Genomic DNA, 17,826 nt, shown 5'->3' on the forward strand with positions numbered 1-17,826 from the left:
CTCTGTCTCGCTCTGTCTACTCTCGCTCTGTCTCGCTCTGTCTACTCTCGCTCTGTCTCGCTCTGTCTCGCTCTGTCTACTCTCGCTCTGTCTCGCTCTGTCTCGCTCTATCTCGCTCTGTCTACTCTCGCTTTGTCTCGCTCTCTCTCGCTCTCTCTCGCTCTGTCTACTCTCGCTCTCTCTCGCTCTCTCTCGCTCTGTCTACTCTCGCTCTCTCTCGCTCTCTCTCGCTCTGTCTACTCTCGCTCTCTCTCGCTCTGTCTACTCTCGCTCTGTCTACTCTCGCTCTCTCTCGCTCTGTCTACTCTCGCTCTGTCTACTCTCGCTCTCTCTCGCTCTGTCTACTCTCGCTCTGTCTACTCTCGCTCTCTCTCGCTCTGTCTACTCTCGCTCTCTCTCGCTCTGTCTACTCTCGCTCTCTCTCGCTCTGTCTACTCTCGATCTCTCTCGCTCTGTCTACTCTCGCTCTCTCTCGCTCTGTCTACTCTCGCTCTCTCTCGCTCTGTCTACTCTCGCTCTGTCTACTCTCGCTCTCTCTCGCTCTGTCTACTCTCGCTCTCTCTCGCTCTGTCTACTCTCGCTCTCTCTCGCTCTGTCTACTCTCGCTCTCTCTCGCTCTGTCTACTCTCGCTCTCTCTCGCTCTGTCTACTCTCGCTCTCTCTCGCTCTGTCTACTCTCGCTCTCTCTCGCTCTGTCTACTCTCGCTCTCTCTCGCTCTGTCTACTCTCGCTCTGTCTACTCTCGCTCTCTCTCGCTCTGTCTACTCTCGCTCTCTCTCGCTCTGTCTACTCTCGCTCTCTCTCGCTCTGTCTACTCTCGCTCTCTCTCGCTCTGTCTACTCTCGCTCTCTCTCGCTACCGCTCTGTCTACTCTCGCTCTCGCTCTGTCTACTCTCTATCTCTCTCTCTCTGTCTACTCTCTATCTCTCTCTCGCTCTACTCTCTATCTCTCTCTCGCTCTACTCTCTCTCTCTAGCTCGGTCTACTATCTCTAGCTCGCTCGGTCTACTATCTCTAGCTCGCTCGCTCTGTCTACTCGCTCTCGCTCGCTCGCTCTATCTACTCGCTCTCGCTCGCTCTGTCTACTCGCTCTCGCTCGCTCTGTCTACTCGCGCTCGCTCGCTCTGTCTACTCGCGCTCGCTCGCTCTGTCTACTCGCGCTCGCTCGCTCTGTCTACTCGCGCTCGCTCGCTCTGTCTACTCGCGCTCGCTCGCTCTGTCTACTCGCGCTCGCTCGCTCTGTCTACTCGCGCTCGCTCGCTCTGTCTACTCGCTCTCGCTCGCTCTGTCTACTCTCTATCTCTCTCTCTCTGTCTACTCTCTATCTCTCTCTGTCTACTCTCTATTTCTCTCTCGCTCTACTCTCTATCTCTCTCTAGATCGCTCTACTCTCTCTCTCTAGCTCGGTCTACTATCTCTAGCTCGCTCGGTCTACTATCTCTAGCTCGCTCGCTCTGTCTACTCGCTCTCGCTCGCTCGCTCTATCTACTCGCTCTCGCTCGCTCGCTCTATCTACTCGCTCTCGCTCGCTCTGTCTACTCGCGCTCGCTCGCTCTGTCTACTCGCGCTCGCTCGCTCTGTCTACTCGCGCTCGCTCGCTCTGTCTACTCGCGCTCGCTCGCTCTGTCTACTCGCGCTCGCTCGCTCTGTCTACTCGCGCTCGCTCGCTCTGTCTACTCGCGCTCGCTCGCTCTGTCTACTCGCGCTCGCTCGCTCTGTCTACTCGCGCTCGCTCGCTCTGTCTACTCGCTCTCGCTCGCTCTGTCTACTCGCTCTCGCTCGCTCTGTCTACTCGCTCTCGCTCGCTCTGTCTACTCTCTCTCGCTCGCTCTGTCTACTCTCTCTCGCTCGCTCTGTCTACTCTCTCTCGCTCGCTCTGTCTACTCTCTCTCGCTCGCTCTGTCTACTCTCTCTCGCTCGCTCTGTCTACTCTCTCTCGCTCGCTCTTTCTACTCTCTCTCGCTCGCTCTGTCTACTCGCTCTCGCTCTCGCTCGCTCTGTCTACTCTCTCTCGCTCTGTCTACTCTCGCTCTCTCTCGCTCTGTCTACTCTCGCTCTCTCTCGCTCTGTCTACTCTCGCTCTCTCTCGCTCTGTCTACTCTCGCTCTCTCTCGCTCTGTCTACTCTCGCTCTCTCTCGCTCTGTCTACTCTCGCTCTCTCTCGCTCTGTCTACTCTCGCTCTGTCTCGCTCTGTCTACTCTCGCTCTCTCTCGCTCTGTCTACTCTCGCTCTGTCTACTCTCGCTCTCTCTCGCTCTGTCTACTCTCGCTCTCTCTCGCTCTGTCTACTCTCGCTCTCTCTCGCTCTGTCTACTCTCGCTCTCTCTCGCTCTGTCTACTCTCGCTCTCTCTCGCTCTCTCTCGCTCTGTCTACTCTCGCTCTCTCTCGCTCTCTCTTGCTCTGTCTACTCTCGCTCTCTCTCGCTCTCTCTCGCTCTGTCTACTCTCGCTCTCGCTCTGTCTACTCTCGCTCTCGCTCTGTCTACTCTCGCTCTCGCTCTGTCTACTCTCTCTCTCTCGCTCTGTCTACTCTCTATCTCTCTCTCTCTGTCTACTCTCTATCTCTCTCTGTCTACTCTCTATTTCTCTCTCGCTCTACTCTCTATCTCTCTCTAGCTCGCTCTACTCTCTCTCTCTAGCTCGGTCTACTATCTCTAGCTCGCTCGCTCTGTCTACTCGCTCTCGCTCGCTCGCTCTATCTACTCGCTCTCGCTCGCTCTGTCTACTCGCTCTCGCTCGCTCTGTCTACTCGCTCTCGCTCGCTCTGTCTACTCGCGCTCGCTCGCTCTGTCTACTCGCGCTCGCTCGCTCTGTCTACTCGCGCTCGCTCGCTCTGTCTACTCGCGCTCGCTCGCTCTGTCTACTCGCTCTCTCTCGCTCTGTCTACTCGCGCTCGCTCGCTCTGTCTACTCGCGCTCGCTCGCTCTGTCTACTCGCGCTCGCTCGCTCTGTCTACTCGCGCTCGCTCGCTCTGTCTACTCGCGCTCGCTCGCTCTGTCTACTCGCGCTCGCTCGCTCTGTCTACTCGCGCTCGCTCGCTCTGTCTACTCGCGCTCGCTCGCTCTGTCTACTCGCGCTCGCTCGCTCTGTCTACTCGCTCTCGCTCGCTCTGTCTACTCTCTCTCGCTCGCTCTGTCTACTCTCTCTCGCTCGCTCTGTCTACTCTCTCTCGCTCGCTCTGTCTACTCTCTCTCGCTCGCTCTGTCTACTCGCTCTCGCTCGCTCTGTCTACTCGCTCTCGCTCGCTCTGTCTACTCGCTCTCGCTCGCTCTGTCTACTCGCTCTCGCTCGCTCTGTCTACTCGCTCTCGCTCGCTCTTTCTACGCTCGCTCGCTTTGTCTACTCTCGCTCGCGCTCTCTCTAAGGTAATTGAGGGTGATCTCAGTGAATTTTATGGAAAAAGGAGTTTGGCCTCGACCCTTGAGGTTTCCAGCCTTGTTTTGAAGATGTTCCTAGGTTTTGTTCATGCATGGTTTCCTGAATGTTGTTGTGTATCAGGCAATCGCCCAACCACAAGGGCTTAACGTGGGGTCCTAACTGCCTTGAAAATAGGGTGTCTGGTAAGGGATAGTATACTGTATCTAACTATCGTTTCTCCATCTAAAGGATGTGCTTTGTTCATTGTTTGAACCCATTCTTCATTGAACTTGATGATAGATTCATTGACTGGTAATTCATATAACCCCTGCTTAACCCTACAATATTCCAATCTCACAAAGAGAGTCACCCTAAATACTCTTATTGAGATTATAGAGTGAAATGTAGGTTGTGGTGCTCATTCTGATGCGTGTGTCCTCCCCAGCTCCCCCTGTCCAGCAGTCACCTGGACGTGTACACGGGCCCTGGGATGACCGGTCAATCCATCGCCATGACCAGCAACTCCTGCCCTGCTAACCTGGCCATCAAACGAGAGCTGACGGGTAGGACCAATCAGGGACAAGCTTAGACACAGCAAACAAGCAGCCAGCTCTCAGACATTTACAGCTTTCAGAAACATAGTAACCAATCAGAGACAGACCTGCAGGCCAGATGTTTTCTCCACCTGGTTTCCCAGGCCTGAATCAGATGCTAAGTAATGAATGGAAACCAGCAGACCAAAACCAGAAGGATTAGATAGTTCCAAATACATGGCTACCAGGGGTATATTTTTCTCTACAGTGAGGGGATGATTTAATGTAATTTGTGCTGAGTTTGAATTCAATTCATAAATTAAGCTAATTAACTAATGATTAGGGGGAAATACTGTATCCATGCATAAACTAAATCTCAATGATTTTAGTTCAAGTGAGCCTCTAACATGATTTTCAAACTCTCTATGACCCCAAACTATATACAAAAATCACACTCACTATACATACTTTGGGGACAGTGTTAGTTCATTGCTTGTTGTTTTTATCAATGCAGAAACCCGTGCAATGGCCAAAGAGAGACAGAAGAAAGACAACCACAACCTGAGTGAGTTTATCCCCCTCCCCCTCTCTTGCACGCTCTCTTTCTCACTTTCACCCTCCCTCGCAAAAACACAATAGGAATGAGTGTGCACTTTTTCAACATCCTTCATTTTTACTACCTCGCAACTGCTTAAAGTACACCAGCTACTCTCTGTCTGTCTAAAAACACACACACAGTGGTTTATTCAGCTGACACAGTCTAACCCACAGGTAGATGGTTAACCCACAGCTGTCTGCTGCTCTGGCACTAAAGTCTAATTGCCTGTGACACTTTCTCGGTCTCTCTTTCTCGGACTCTACCTCTCTTTCTCGGGCTCTCTTTCTCGGACTCTCTCTCTCGCTCTCTCGCGGTGTGTCTCGCTCTCTCGCGGTGTGTCTCGCTCTCTCGCGGTGTGTCTCGCTCTCTCTCGCGGTGTGTCTCGCTCTCTCTCGCGGTGTGTCTCGCTCTCTCTCGCGGTGTGTCTCGCTCTCTCTCGCGGTGTGTCTCGCTCTCTCTCGCGGTGTGTCTCGCTCTCTCTCGCGGTGTGTCTCGCTCTCTCTCGCGGTGTGTCTCTCTCGCTCTCTCTCGCGGTGTGTCTCTCTCGCTCTCTCTCGCGGTGTGTCGCTCTCGCTCTCTCTCGCGGTGTCGCTCTCGCTCTCTCTCGCGGTGTCGCTCTCGCTCTCTCTCGCGGTGTCGCTCTCGCTCTCTCTCGCGGTGTCGCTCTCGCTCTCTCTCGCGGTGTCGCTCTCTCTCTCTCGCGGTGTCGCTCTTCTCTCTCTCGCGGTGTCGCTCTTCTCTCTCTCGCGGTGTCGCTCTTCTCTCTCTCGCGGTGTCGCTCTTCTCTCTCGCGGTGTCGCACTTCTCTCTCGCGGTGTCGCTCTTCTCTCTCGCGGTGTCGCTCTTCTCTCTCGCGGTGTCGCTCTTCTCTCTCGCGGTGTCGCTCTTCTCTCTCGCGGTGTCGCTCTTCTCTCTCGCGGTGTCGCTCTTCTCTCTCTCGCGGTGTCGCTCTTCTCTCTCTCGCGGTGTCGCTCCTCTCTCTCGCGGTGTCTCTCTGCTCTCTCACGGTGTCTCTCTGCTCTCTCACGGTCGGTGTCGCTCTCTCTCTCTCGGTCGGTGTCGGTCTCTCTCTCTCTCGGTCGGTGTCGGTCTCTCTCTCTCTCTCTCGGTCGGTGTCGGTCTCTCTCTCTCTCTCTCGGTCGGTGTCGGTCTCTCTCTCTCTCTCTCGGTCGGTGTCGGTCTCTCTCTCTCTCGGTCGGTGTCGGTCTCTCTCTCTCTCTCTCGGTCGGTGTCGGTCTCTCTCTCTCTCTCTCGGTCGGTGTCGGTCTCTCTCTCTCTCTGTCGGTCTCTCTCTCTCTCTCTCTCGGTCGGTGTCGGTCTCTCTCTCGGTCGGTGTCGGTCTCTCTCTCGGTCAGTGTCGGTCTCTCTCTCTTGGTCAGTGTCGGTCTCTCTCTCTTGGTCAGTGTCGGTCTCTCTCTCTTGGTCAGTGTCGGTCTCTCTCTCTCTCTCTCTCGGTCGGTGTCGGTCTCTCTCTCTTGGTCAGTGTCGGTCTCTCTCTCTCTCTCTCTCTCGGTCGGTGTCGGTCTCTCTCTCTTGGTCAGTGTCGGTCTCTCTCTCTTGGTCAGTGTCGGTCTCTCTCTCTTGGTCAGTGTCGGTCTCTCTCTCTTGGTCGGTGTCGGTCTCTCTCTCTCGGTCGGTGTCGGTCTCTCTCTCTCTCGGTCGGTGTCGGTCTCTCTCTCTCGGTCAGTCTCTCTCTCTCGGTCAGTCTCTCTCTCTCTCTCTCTCTCTCTCTCTCTCTCTCTCTCTCTCTCTCTCTCTCTCTCTCTCTCTCTCGATCTCTCGATCTCTCGGTCGCTCTCTGTGTCGGTCTCTGTGTCGGTCTCGATCTCTCGGTCGCTCTCTGTGTCGGTCTCTGTGTCGGTCTCGATCTCTCGGTCGCTCTCTCGGTCGCTCTCTCGGTCGCTCGGTCGATCTCTCGGTCGATCTCTCGGTCGTTCTCTCGGTCTCTCGGTCGCTCTCGATCTCTCGGTCGCTCTCTCGGTCGCTCTCGATCTCTCGGTCGCTCTCGATCTCTCGGTCGCTCTCGATCTCTCGGTCGCTCTCGATCTCTCGGTCGCTCTCGATCTCTCGGTCGCTCTCGATCTCTCGGTCGCTCTCGATCTCTCGGTCGCTCTCGATCTCTCGGTCGCTCTCGATCTCTCTCTCGATCTCACGGTCGGTGTCGCTCTCTCTCGGTCGATCTCTCGCTCTCGGTCGCTTTCTCTCTCTCTCTCGGTCTGTGTCGGTCTCTCTCTCTCTCGGTCTCTCTCTCTCTCGGTCGGTCGCTCTCTCGGTCGGTCGCTCTCGATCTCTCGGTCGCTCTCGATCTCTCGGTCGCTCTCTCGATCTCTCGGTCGCTCTCGATCTCTCGGTCGCTCTCGATCTCTCGGTCGCTCTCGATCTCTCGGTCGCTCTCGATCTCTCGGTCGCTCTCGATCTCTCTCTCGATCTCACGGTCGGTGTCGCTCTCTCTCGGTCGATCTCTCGCTCTCGGTCGCTCTCTCTCTCTCTCGGTCTGTGTCGGTCTCTCTCTCTCTCGGTCTCTCTCTCTCTCGGTCGGTCGCTCTCTCGGTCGGTCGCTCTCGCTCTCTCGGTCGCTCTCGATCTCTCGGTCGCTCTCGATCTCTCGGTCGCTCTCGATCTCTCGGTCGCTCTCGATCTCTCGGTCGCTCTCGATCTCTCGGTCGCTCTCGATCTCTCGGTCGCTCTCTTGGTCGCTCTCTCGGTCGCTCTCGATCTCTCGGTCGCTCTCGATCTCTCGGTCGCTCTCGATCTCTCGGTCGCTCTCTCGATCTCTCGGTCGCTCTCTCGATCTCTCGGTCGCTCTCTCGATCTCTCGGTCGCTCTCTCGATCTCTCGGTCGCTCTCGATCTCTCGGTCGCTCTCGATCTCTCGGTCGCTCTCGATCTCTCGGTCGCTTTCGATCTCTCTCTCGATCTCACGGTCGGTGTCGCTCTCTCTCGGTCGATCTCTCGCTCTCGGTCGCTCTCTCTCTCTCTCGGTCTGTGTCGGTCTCTCTCTCTCTCGGTCTCTCTCTCTCTCGGTCGGTCGCTCTCTCGGTCGGTCGCTCTCGATCTCTCGGTCGCTCTCTCGGTCGCTCTCGATCTCTCGGTCGATCTCTCGGTCGATCTCTCGGTCGATCTCTCGGTCGATCTCTCGGTCGATCGCTCGGTCGATCTCTCGGTCGCTCTCTCGGTCGCTCTCGCTCTCTCGGTCGCTCTCGATCTCTCGGTCGCTCTCGATCTCTCGGTCGATCTCTCGGTCGATCTCTCGGTCGATCTCTCGGTCGTTCTCTCGGTCGCTCTCTCGGTCGCTCTCTCGGTCGCTCTCGATCTCTCGGTCGCTCTCGATCTCTCGGTCGCTCTCTCGGTCGCTCTCTCGGTCGCTCTCGATCTCTCGGTCGCTCTCTCGGTCGCTCTCTCGGTCGCTCTCGATCTCTCGGTCGCTCTCGATCTCTCGGTCGCTCTCGATCTCTCGGTCGCTCTCGATCTCTCGGTCGCTCTCGATCTCTCGGTCGCTCTCGATCTCTCGGTCGCTCTCGATCTCACGGTCGGTGTCGCTCTCTCTCGGTCGATCTCTCGCTCTCGGTCGCTCTCTCTCTCTCTCGGTCTGTGTCGGTCTCTCGCTCTCTCTCTCGGTCGGTCTCTGTCTCCCGCTCTCTCTCTCGGTCGGTCTCGGTCTCTCGCTCTCTCTCTCTCGGTCGGTCTCTGTCTCTCGCTCTCTCTCTCGGTCGGTCTCTGTCTCTCGCTCTCTCTCTCGGTCGGTCTCTGTCTCTCTCTCTCTCGGTCGGTGTCGGTCTCTCGCTCTCTCTATCGGTCAGGCTCTCTCTCTCGGTCGGTCTCTCGCTCTCTCACTCGGTCGGTCTCTCGCTCTCTCTCTCGGTCGGTCTCTCGCTCTCTCTCTCGGTCGGTCTCTCGCTCTCGGTCGTTCTCTCGCTCTCTCTCTCGGTCGTTCTCTCGCTCTCTCTCTCGGTCGTTCTCTCGCTCTCTCTCTCTCGGTCGTTCTCTCGCTCTCTCTCTCTCGGTCGGTCTCTCGGTTCTCTCTCTCTCTCTCTCTCTCTGTGTCGGTCTCTCTCTCTCTCACGGTCTCTCTCTCATTATTGGTCTCAGTCTCTCTCGGTCTTGGTCTCCCTCTCTGTCTCTCTCTCTCTGTCTCCCTCTCCCTCTCTTGGTCTCTCACTCTCTCACGGTCTCGGTCTTTCTCTCTCCCTCTCTCTCTCACGGTCTCTCCCTCTCTCTCACACGGTCGGTCTCTCTCTCTCTCTCTCTCTCTCTCTCTGTCTCTCTCTCTCTGTCTCTCTCTCTCTGTCTCTCTCTCTCTGTCGGTCTCTCTCTGTCGCTCTCTCTCTGTCGCTCTCTTTCAATTCAATTTGCTTTATTGGCATGACGTAACAATGTACATATTGCCAAAGCTTACTTTGGATATTTACAATATAAATAAAAATGAGAATCAAAATTGTCAACGGGACAACAGTAATAACAATATACAAAGAGTCAAAATAACCATAAATTCTACAATAACAATAAGCATACAGTATCATACGGCATCTCTCTCTCTCTCTGTCGGTCTCTCTCTCTCTCTCTCTGTCGGTCTCTCTCTCTCTCTGTCGGTCTCTCTCTCTCTCTCTGTTGGTCTCTCTCTCTCTCTCTCTCTGTCGGTCTCTCTCGCTCTCTCTGTCGGTCGGTCTCTCTCTGTCGCTCTCTCTCTCTCTCTCTCTCTGTCGCTCTCTCTCTCTCTCTGTCGCTCTCTCTCAATTCAATTCAATTCAATTGACTTTATTGACATGGTAGGTTCGTTATTACTTACATTGTCAACGTATACATATCGAAAAATAGAAATCAAATATATATGTATATATATACAAAATATATATATATTTATATATAAATAAATGGTGGGACCAACAGCAATAATAACAGTAGTAGTGGACATGGGATTACCATTAACAACAACTACAACAACAATATTAATCAGAACAACAATAAATTAAAGCAACAGTAGTAGACCAGTGTCAATATGACTTGAGAAGACATATGACCTGGTATGAAAGACAAAACAAAACTAAGCTAAATGGGAAATATTATCAATATTACTTTGCATTTTTCACTGGCTGTCCCTCAGGTTGTGGCAGGAGGACACATATTTGGCTGCCAAAACTGCACATTTTGGCTTTTCACCCAATAAATATTTGATTTTTTCTTCATCTTTTATAGTTTCAAATTCTTTGTATTGAGTTATAATTTTGGGAAAGAAATATGCTCTTAGGTCTGAGTATTTGTCACAGTGTAGTAGGAAATGCACCTCTGTCTCTACCTCTCCTCTGGAGCAGAGTGAGCACAGCCTGTCCTCTCTGGGCAGCCAGGTTTGTCTGTGATGACCGGTCTCTATAGCCACCGGTGCTCACGGAGTCTGTACCTAGTCAATGTTTTCCTCAGTTTTCTATCAGTCACAGTGGTCAGATAGTCTGCCACCATGTACTGTCTGTTTAGAGCCAAATAGCATTGAAGTTTACTTAGATTTTTTGTGGTGTCTTTCCAATAGGTTATATATTTTTCTTTTTGTTTTGTGATGATTTGGTTGGGCCAGATTTTCTGAGGGCTGTCCCGAGGCTCTATGGGGTTGGTTTGGGTTGGTGAACTGAGCCTCAGAACCAGCTGGCTGAGGGGACTCTTCTCTGGTTTCATCTCTTGACATTGTAGAGCTGTGTGATGGAATGTTTTAGGGTCACTTGTTTTTAGATGGTTGTAAAATTTGATGGCTCTTTTTTCTATTCGAATGAGGAGGGGGTATTGGCCCAATTCTGCCCTACATGCGTTATTTGGAGTTTTTCTTTGTACTTGCAATACAGTCTTGCAAAACTCTGCATGCAATATTTCAGTTGGATGTTTGTCCCATTTAGTGAATTCATTATTAGAGAGTGGACCCCATACTTCACTGCCATATAGAGCAATTGGTTCTATAACTGATTGAAAAATTGAGCCAGATTCTAATTGGAATTTCAATTTTGATGTTCCTTTTAATGGCATAGAATGCTCTTCTTGCTTTGTCTCTCAGCTCATTCACAGCCATGTGAAAGCTACCTGTGTTGCTCATATTTAGTCCTAGATATGTGTAGTTTTTGGTGTGTTCTAATAGAACTGTGTCCAAATAGAATTTATATTTGTCATCCTTATTTCCCGACTTTTTTTGGAATATCATTATATTTGTTTTTTTTAGGTTAACGGTCAGAGCCCAGGTCTGACAGAACCTGTGAAGACGATCTAGGTGCTGCTGTAACCCCTTTTTAGTGGGAGACAGCAGCACCAGGTCATCTGCATCTCTCTCTCTCTGTCGGTCTCTCTCGCTCTCTCTATCTCACGGTCTCTCTCGCTCGGTCTCGTTAGCTCTCTCTCTCTCACTCTCTCGCTCTCTCTGTCTCTCTCACACAGTCGGTCTCTTTCTCTCTCTCTCGCTCTCTCTCTCTGTCTCACGCTCTCACGGTCGGTCTCTCTCTCTCGGTCGGTCTCTCTCTCTCTCTCGGTCGGTCTCTCTCTCTCTCGGTCGGTCTCTCTCTCTCTCGGTCGGTCTCTCTCTCTCTCGGTCGGTCTCTCTCTCTCTCGGTCGGTCTCTCTCTCTCTCGGTCGGTCTCTCTCTCTCTCGGTCGGTCTCTCTCTCTCTCGGTCGGTCTCTCTCTCTCTCGGTCGGTCTCTCTCTCTCTCTCGGTCGGTCTCTCTCTCTCTCTCGGTCGGTCTCTCTCTCTCTCTCGGTCGGTCTCTCTCTCGGTCGGTCTCTCTCTCGGTCGGTCTCTCTCTCTCTCTCGGTCGGTCTCTCTCTCTCTCTCGGTCGGTCTCTCTCTCTCTCTCGGTCGGTCTCTCTCTCTCTCTCGGTCGGTCTCTCTCTCTCTCTCGGTCGGTCTCTCTCTCTCTCCCGGTCGGTCTCTCTCTCTCTCTCGGTCGGTCTCTCTCTCTCTCTCGGTCGGTCTCTCTCTCTCTCTCGGTCGGTCTCTCTCTCTCTCTCGGTCGGTCTCTCTCTCTCTCTCGGTCGGTCTCTCTCTCTCTCTCGGTCGGTCTCTCTCTCTCTCTCGGTCGGTCTCTCTCTCTCTCTCGGTCGGTCTCTCTCTCTCTCTCAGTCGGTCTCTCTCTCTCTCTCGGTCGGTCTCTCTCTCTCTCTCTCGGTCGGTCTCTCTCTCTCTCTCTCGGTCGGTCTCTCTCTCTCTCTCAGTCGGTCTCTCTCTCTCTCTCGGTCGGTCTCTCTCTCTCTCTCGGTCGGTCTCTCTCTCGGTCGGTCTCTCTCTCGGTCGGTCTCTCTCTCGGTCGGTCTCTTTCTCTCGTTCTTGGTCTCTTTCTCTCTTGTTCTTGGTCTCTTTCTCTCTTGTTCTTGGTCTCTCTCTCTTGGTCTCTCTCTCATCTCCCTCTCTCTCTCTCTCGTCTCCCTCTCTCTCTCTCGTCTCCTTCTCTCTCTCTCGTCTCCTTCGCTCTCTCGCGTCTCCTTCGCTCTCTCGCGTCTCCTTCGCTCTCTCGCGTCTCCTTCGCTCTCTCGCGTCTCCTTCTCTCTCTCGTCTCCCTCTCTCTCTCTCTCGGTCTCCCTCTCTCGGTCTCCCTCTCTTGGTCTCTCTCACGGTCTCTCTCACGGTCTCTCTCTCACGGTCTCTCTTTCTCTCACACGGTCGGTCTCTTTTTCTTTCTTTCTTTCTCTCTCTCTCGGTCGGTCTCTCACGGTCTCGGTCTCTCTCTGTCTCTCACGGTCTTTCTCTCACGGTCTCTCTCACGGTCTATCTCACAGTCTCTCGGTCTCTCTCTCTCGGTCTCTCTCTCAGTCCCTCTCTCGTCTCCCTCTTGCTCTCTCTCTCTCCGTCTCCCTCTCTTGGTCTCTCTCTCTCAAAAAATTCAAAATTCAAGCTGCTTTATTGGCATGAAAAACATTGTGTCAATATTGCCAAAGCAACAATGTATACAATATACATTGTAATAAAACTTTTTTTTTTTTTAAACTATAACTAACTTATAACTAAATAACGGTCATCTTCACCATTACATCGGTACTACAACTACTATCATCATTACCACCACTACCACCACTACCGTCATTAAACTGCTATCATTACCATTACCACCCATACCACTACTATTTGGAATGATAAACAACAATAATAATAGTAATAACAATAACAGTAATAACAATAACAGTCATAATAAGTAAGTTACTGCTTACTATGCAGATGTTATTATTCAGTGTCCCTCAGGCTATGGCAGGCAAATACATATTTGGCTGCAAGAGGAGCCATTGCTCCTTCGCCCATGAGTATTTTTAGTTTTTCCTCTGGGTTTAATAAGTTAAAATTTGGAATAAATGTAGTCATTTCTGTGAATAATGAATCTCTTGGTGAGGAATATTTATCACAGTAAAGGAGAAAGTGCATCTCTGTTTCTACCTCCCCTGTCGTGCAGTGACCACATACACGCTCCTCTTTGTGTAGCCATGTTTTTTTATGTCTGCCGGTTTCTATTGCCAATCGGTGGTCACTCAGCCTGTACTTGGTAAGGATCTGTCTCTGCTTCGTATCTCTGACAGAGTAGAGATATTCAGCCAATTCAAATTCTCTGTTTAGGGTCAGACAGCAGTTTAGTCGGCTTTGGGATTTTGTTTAATTTTTCCAATGTTGTATATATGAGTCCTTTGATTGGTTCATGATTTTGTCTCTCTCTCTCTCGGTCTCTCTCTCTCACGATCTCTCTCTCTCTCGGGTCCTTTATATTTACATTGAAAGGGAATCGTCCGAGTTCTGCTCTGCATGCATTATTTGGTACTTTTCCTTTGGATATTTAGGATAATCCAATGCTTGTAATTGTAATTACAGGTTACACCCCAAATCTTGCTTCCATATAGTGCATTTGGTCAAATTACACTATTGAATATTTTGCACCAGATTTGGATAAGAATATTTTTTTATTTTTATACAGTAAAATACATTGCAGGCTTTTTCTTTAGTGCATTCACTTCCAGAAAAAATCCCCCAGAGGCACAGATTTTTTATCTCAGGTGGTTGTACCATTGGGCATGTTCAACCATGGTATTTCCTCATTTGAAGGAGTGTCTGATCCTCTGATTCCTGGCCTTCTTCTAGAAAATCAAATGTTTTGAAAGTTGATATTGATTCCCCAGTTGATGCTGTATTCCCAAAGAATGTTAAGTTGTTCCTTTAGACTTTTCTCTATTGGTGACAGTAGGACAAGGTCATCTGCTTAGAGCTGGAATTTGACTTCCTCATCTGTCTCTCTCTTTGTCTGTCTGTCTGTCTCTCTCTGTATCTGTCTGTCTCTAACCTCCAAGCTTCTCTCTGTCTCTAACCTCCAAGCTGACAACCACTCATCTACACTGTCTTGAGTTTAGTCAGCAATAACAGCCAGAGTGTATAGTCACGTCAGTGTGTGTGCGTGCCTTTGTGTTCATGTTATTGGGTTGTTGAAGGTGGACTACCTCACATGAAATTCCAAATGCCATTGTTGCAACACGTTTTCCCATGTTCTCTTCACCTCCTTTCATCGTTCCCTCTTTTCCTGTGGTTTAGTTGAGAGGAGGAGGAGGTTCAACATCAACGACCGCATTAAAGAGCTGGGCGGCATGATCCCCAAAACCAACGACCTGTAAGTCACCTCACTTCACCGTGTTAATATTTGTTGTTCTATGTCTATGAGATATGTAGACTTTTTGTATATGTATTAGCAGAAGATGTATTCTTATGTGGCCTGCTTCTTGTTTGGCCAACTGATCCTTCTAATCGTATGAGCAAAATACATATTTTTGGTTGCGAAGACATTGAAAAGACGTATTTTCAACATCTAGTGCTCACTGGGAAAGATGTTCTTCTGTAATGTTCTATAGGGACGTGCGCTGGAATAAGGGCACTATTCTGAGGGCCTCAGTAGAGTACATCAAGCGGATGCAGAAGGACATGCAGAGGACCAGAGAGGTAGAGAACAACTTCAAGAGGATGGAGATGGCCAACAAACAGCTGTGGCTGCGCATCGAGGTAACACACACACACATTCATTCATGCAACACACTCGGTCACACGCATACATACACACATTGAGGTAAAGAGCATGTACAGTATGAGCTCTAGAATGCCGTGCCATGCAGTCATCTGTATTTAATCATCTCTCCCTCTCTTTACCCTCTCTTCTTTCTCCTCTCTGTGTCTGTAGGAGTTAGAGATGCAGGCTCGTCTGCACGGCCTCCCCAGCTCCTCTCCCTCTGGGATGGGTTCTGGGGACCTGATGGGTTCCTACATCAAACAGGAGACCAGCCCTGAGGAGAAGCTCCAGCTGCAGCAGCAGCAGGCCCAGCACCAAGCTCATGCCCAGGGCCAACAACACCACCACCACCCCCAGTCCCACCACATCCAGCCCCAGCAGGGCCAGCCCAGACAGCTGCCTCCTCTCCCCCCTCACCTCCAGCCCCAACTTCCCCTCCAGTACCCAGCTGTGGGCAGCTCTCAGCCCTTTGACTTTGCCCAGTCGCTGGACTTGTGTGACGGGGTGCCTGGCTACCCGGAGAGCTTGTCAGGGCTAGGGGAGCTCGGCCTCCTGGGTACCCAGGGAAGGAGAGGCGACCTGGGCTTCCTGATGATGGACGAGCCTCTGTCTCCTCTGGGTGGAGACCCTCTGCTCTCTGCCATGTCCCCTGAGGCCTCGGTTGACTCCAGCCGCAGATCCAGCTTCAGCATAGAGGACACAGATATACTGTAGAAGGAGTGTACACACAGACACACACAGACACAGGCACATATGGTACGTACAGAACACCCACTGGACATACACCCCCAAGAGCACTGATATACTGTGATATATGCTTTTGCTCTGTTCAACAACCCTGCTACATATGCACTCCAAACTCCTCACATACACTGTAAGCACTCGCATAGACACTGTACACACACTGAGACACACTTAAACACACACACACTCAACATTCTTATGGATGCACACCCTTAACACTCACATAGATACACATTTAACAGCAATATGAGAAACCAAATCCATGTTTCGGATTGAAATAGTTGTTCCCTACCACTGTAAATATCAGAGCACCTCTAAATGATACACAATCTAGTACACACACGAACACACAACGAGCACAGACAGCTTCTTGTTCACGCTAACACAGAAGGGCCCCTGTTATTTGAAGGGAAATATGTGAGGCACTGCCAACGGTTTAACACACACACACACACACACCCTTCTTCTGTAAAACACACTGCCATGACCTCTATGGTACTGCCATCTCCTGTGTGACCTATGACCTTTAGCCTTTAGGGTACTGCCAAGTCTACTCCATGACCTCTGACCCCTGTGTGAATGTTGAGGAGAGATGGATTGGCCCTGCATTGTGAGATAGTGTAGCGATTGAAGAGGTTATGTAGCTCAGTCCTTAACCTGCCAACGTGCCTTGTGTGTTAGCCACCTGAAGCCCCACTCTATCTGGGTTAGCTGGAGAGTGTGGAAAGCGAAGGAGTGGGTTGGGTTTTAGCATATTGTAGTGCAGGGTTCCCCAACTGGCGGCCTGCGCTACAAATTTTGCCCACGGGTGATTTATTTGGCCCCGCAAGTTTTCTGAGACCACTTTCTTTTTTAAATTATTGTTTACATAAAAGACTGTTAAACGCCAGAAAATCTGCTCCAAGTGATTTTAGGGGTAGTAAAATAAATGTATTCCCATGCATAAAATAGGTTTGAAATGATTATGTTTTGATACCTGTTTGGGCTTCTTGCAGTCAATTAGCAGTCTACAAATTCTTTGTAATTATGTTCTGGCCCCCTGACCATCCGCTCAAGAAAACATTGTCCCGCAGCTGAATCTAGTTGATGATCCCTGTTGTAGTTTGTAGTTAGGAGAGAGAGGAGCAGTCAAATAGTGTCTGTAGTGTCGTATTCCGCACTGTAAAAACACAGCACCAGCCTAACACACACACACACACACAAAGCAGTGTGCCATGAGGCTGTGTTCAAATCAACACTTTGAGCGAGACTTCAGTACTTCACCCGGTTTGTGCTTGTAGAACTGCCAGCTTTGGGTCAGCCAGATAAAGCTACACACACTCACCAGGTACAAACCAAACCAACCCTGTAGAAACCAAACTACGGCTGTACAATACATGAATAAACTAACAGGTAACAAATGAATTTGGATGAGGGACTAGGGGTAACACTTTGATTTGATGTGGCTTATGATCAGTAAAGAAAAAAGGAAGAAACATGATGATTTAAAAGGTATCTGTTTGTATTCTTGATTATAGTTGGTTTTATTTTATCTCCCAAAGCACTGGAACCTATATTTTATTGACTTTGTACATGAAAGAATTTATGAAATTAGTTTTATTTCATATGTTTTATGCCACTAAGCCACTTAAATGTATTGTATTTGTATTTGTTCTTTTTTATTTTATTTTATTTCAAAAGTACCTTTTTCCTCTAACGGCCATATGCAAGTATTTAAGCCACTAGTGTGAAAGTGTACGACCAGTGGGGAGACATATTCTATACTTTTCTTTGTGTGAAGAACTGTTCAAATTTCACCAGGCTGAGAACAACATGTACGATTATATTATGCCATTTTTCTATTGATTGGGAGTGGTTTCTCTTTTTTAACCTACAGAAATTGGAACCAGAGACTGTTGAGAGGTGATTTATTTGATTTTATTCTGTTTTAATTGCGCTTTTTGTGAATGTGAAGATGGCCTGTAGTACTGCTCCCCAGCCAAACCCAAATACCACAAGAGAAGGGTATTTTCCTTCATGGTCTTTGATTTCCGTGGAGATGACTACCTTCTAATGGTACTCAGAAATACCATAGAGGAGATCCGTTGGCATAACCTTGAACAGACCTGACTCTCTCTCTGTCTGCCAGAGTTTGCCTTTATCCTGCTCCAATGTTAGTAAGCAATTGTTTTATTTTAGTTTTTATTGTCCAGCCAACACGCCAAAGAGCTTGTCTGCAGATAATGTGACGTGTTGTCCCCTCTGACTGCCCCCCCCCCCCCCCCCCCATGTCACTGTATGGGACTGACTCTGGCTGACTGGGCAGGGGAAACTGGCATTCTGGTTTTGCTTTGGATATAAAATGTTTTACCAAAATATGAGTATTTTTTTGTGTTTGTGAGATTATTTTAGTTTAGTTATTTAAATCGCGAAATCCCATATCCCACACCAAAAGCCTTATTTACAAGGGTTCCCTGCATGTACACAGTTATACGAATTCTCAATATTTACAATTGCAACCCAATACAAATATACAATATTTACAACCCAATTTTAGAAAACTAACTTACAAAACACTAACACATTCCTTAGTAAAAAGGTCATCAACCAGCCATCTGAAGTG

The 17,826-nt window shown here is 50.2% G+C and overlaps 1 protein-coding gene across 1 annotated transcript; it reads left to right on the forward strand.

The window, feature by feature from the left end:
* Nucleotides 1-3,802: 3,802 nt before the first annotated feature.
* Nucleotides 3,803-17,579, forward strand: LOC129815192 (transcription factor EB-like; the record flags this gene model as incomplete). The annotated part of the gene is given in 5 exon segments (XM_055868698.1): nucleotides 3,803-3,920; nucleotides 4,405-4,455; nucleotides 14,015-14,090; nucleotides 14,329-14,476; nucleotides 14,652-17,579. Coding segments are annotated over 5 exon segments (936 nt in total), but the record flags the coding sequence as incomplete, so codon positions are not given.
* Between the last annotated feature and the right edge of the window lie 247 nt (nucleotides 17,580-17,826).

Source organism: Salvelinus fontinalis, chromosome 18 (assembly GCF_029448725.1).
Source record: "Salvelinus fontinalis isolate EN_2023a chromosome 18, ASM2944872v1, whole genome shotgun sequence".
In the NCBI taxonomy this organism is placed as follows: Eukaryota; Metazoa; Chordata; class Actinopteri; order Salmoniformes; family Salmonidae; genus Salvelinus; species Salvelinus fontinalis.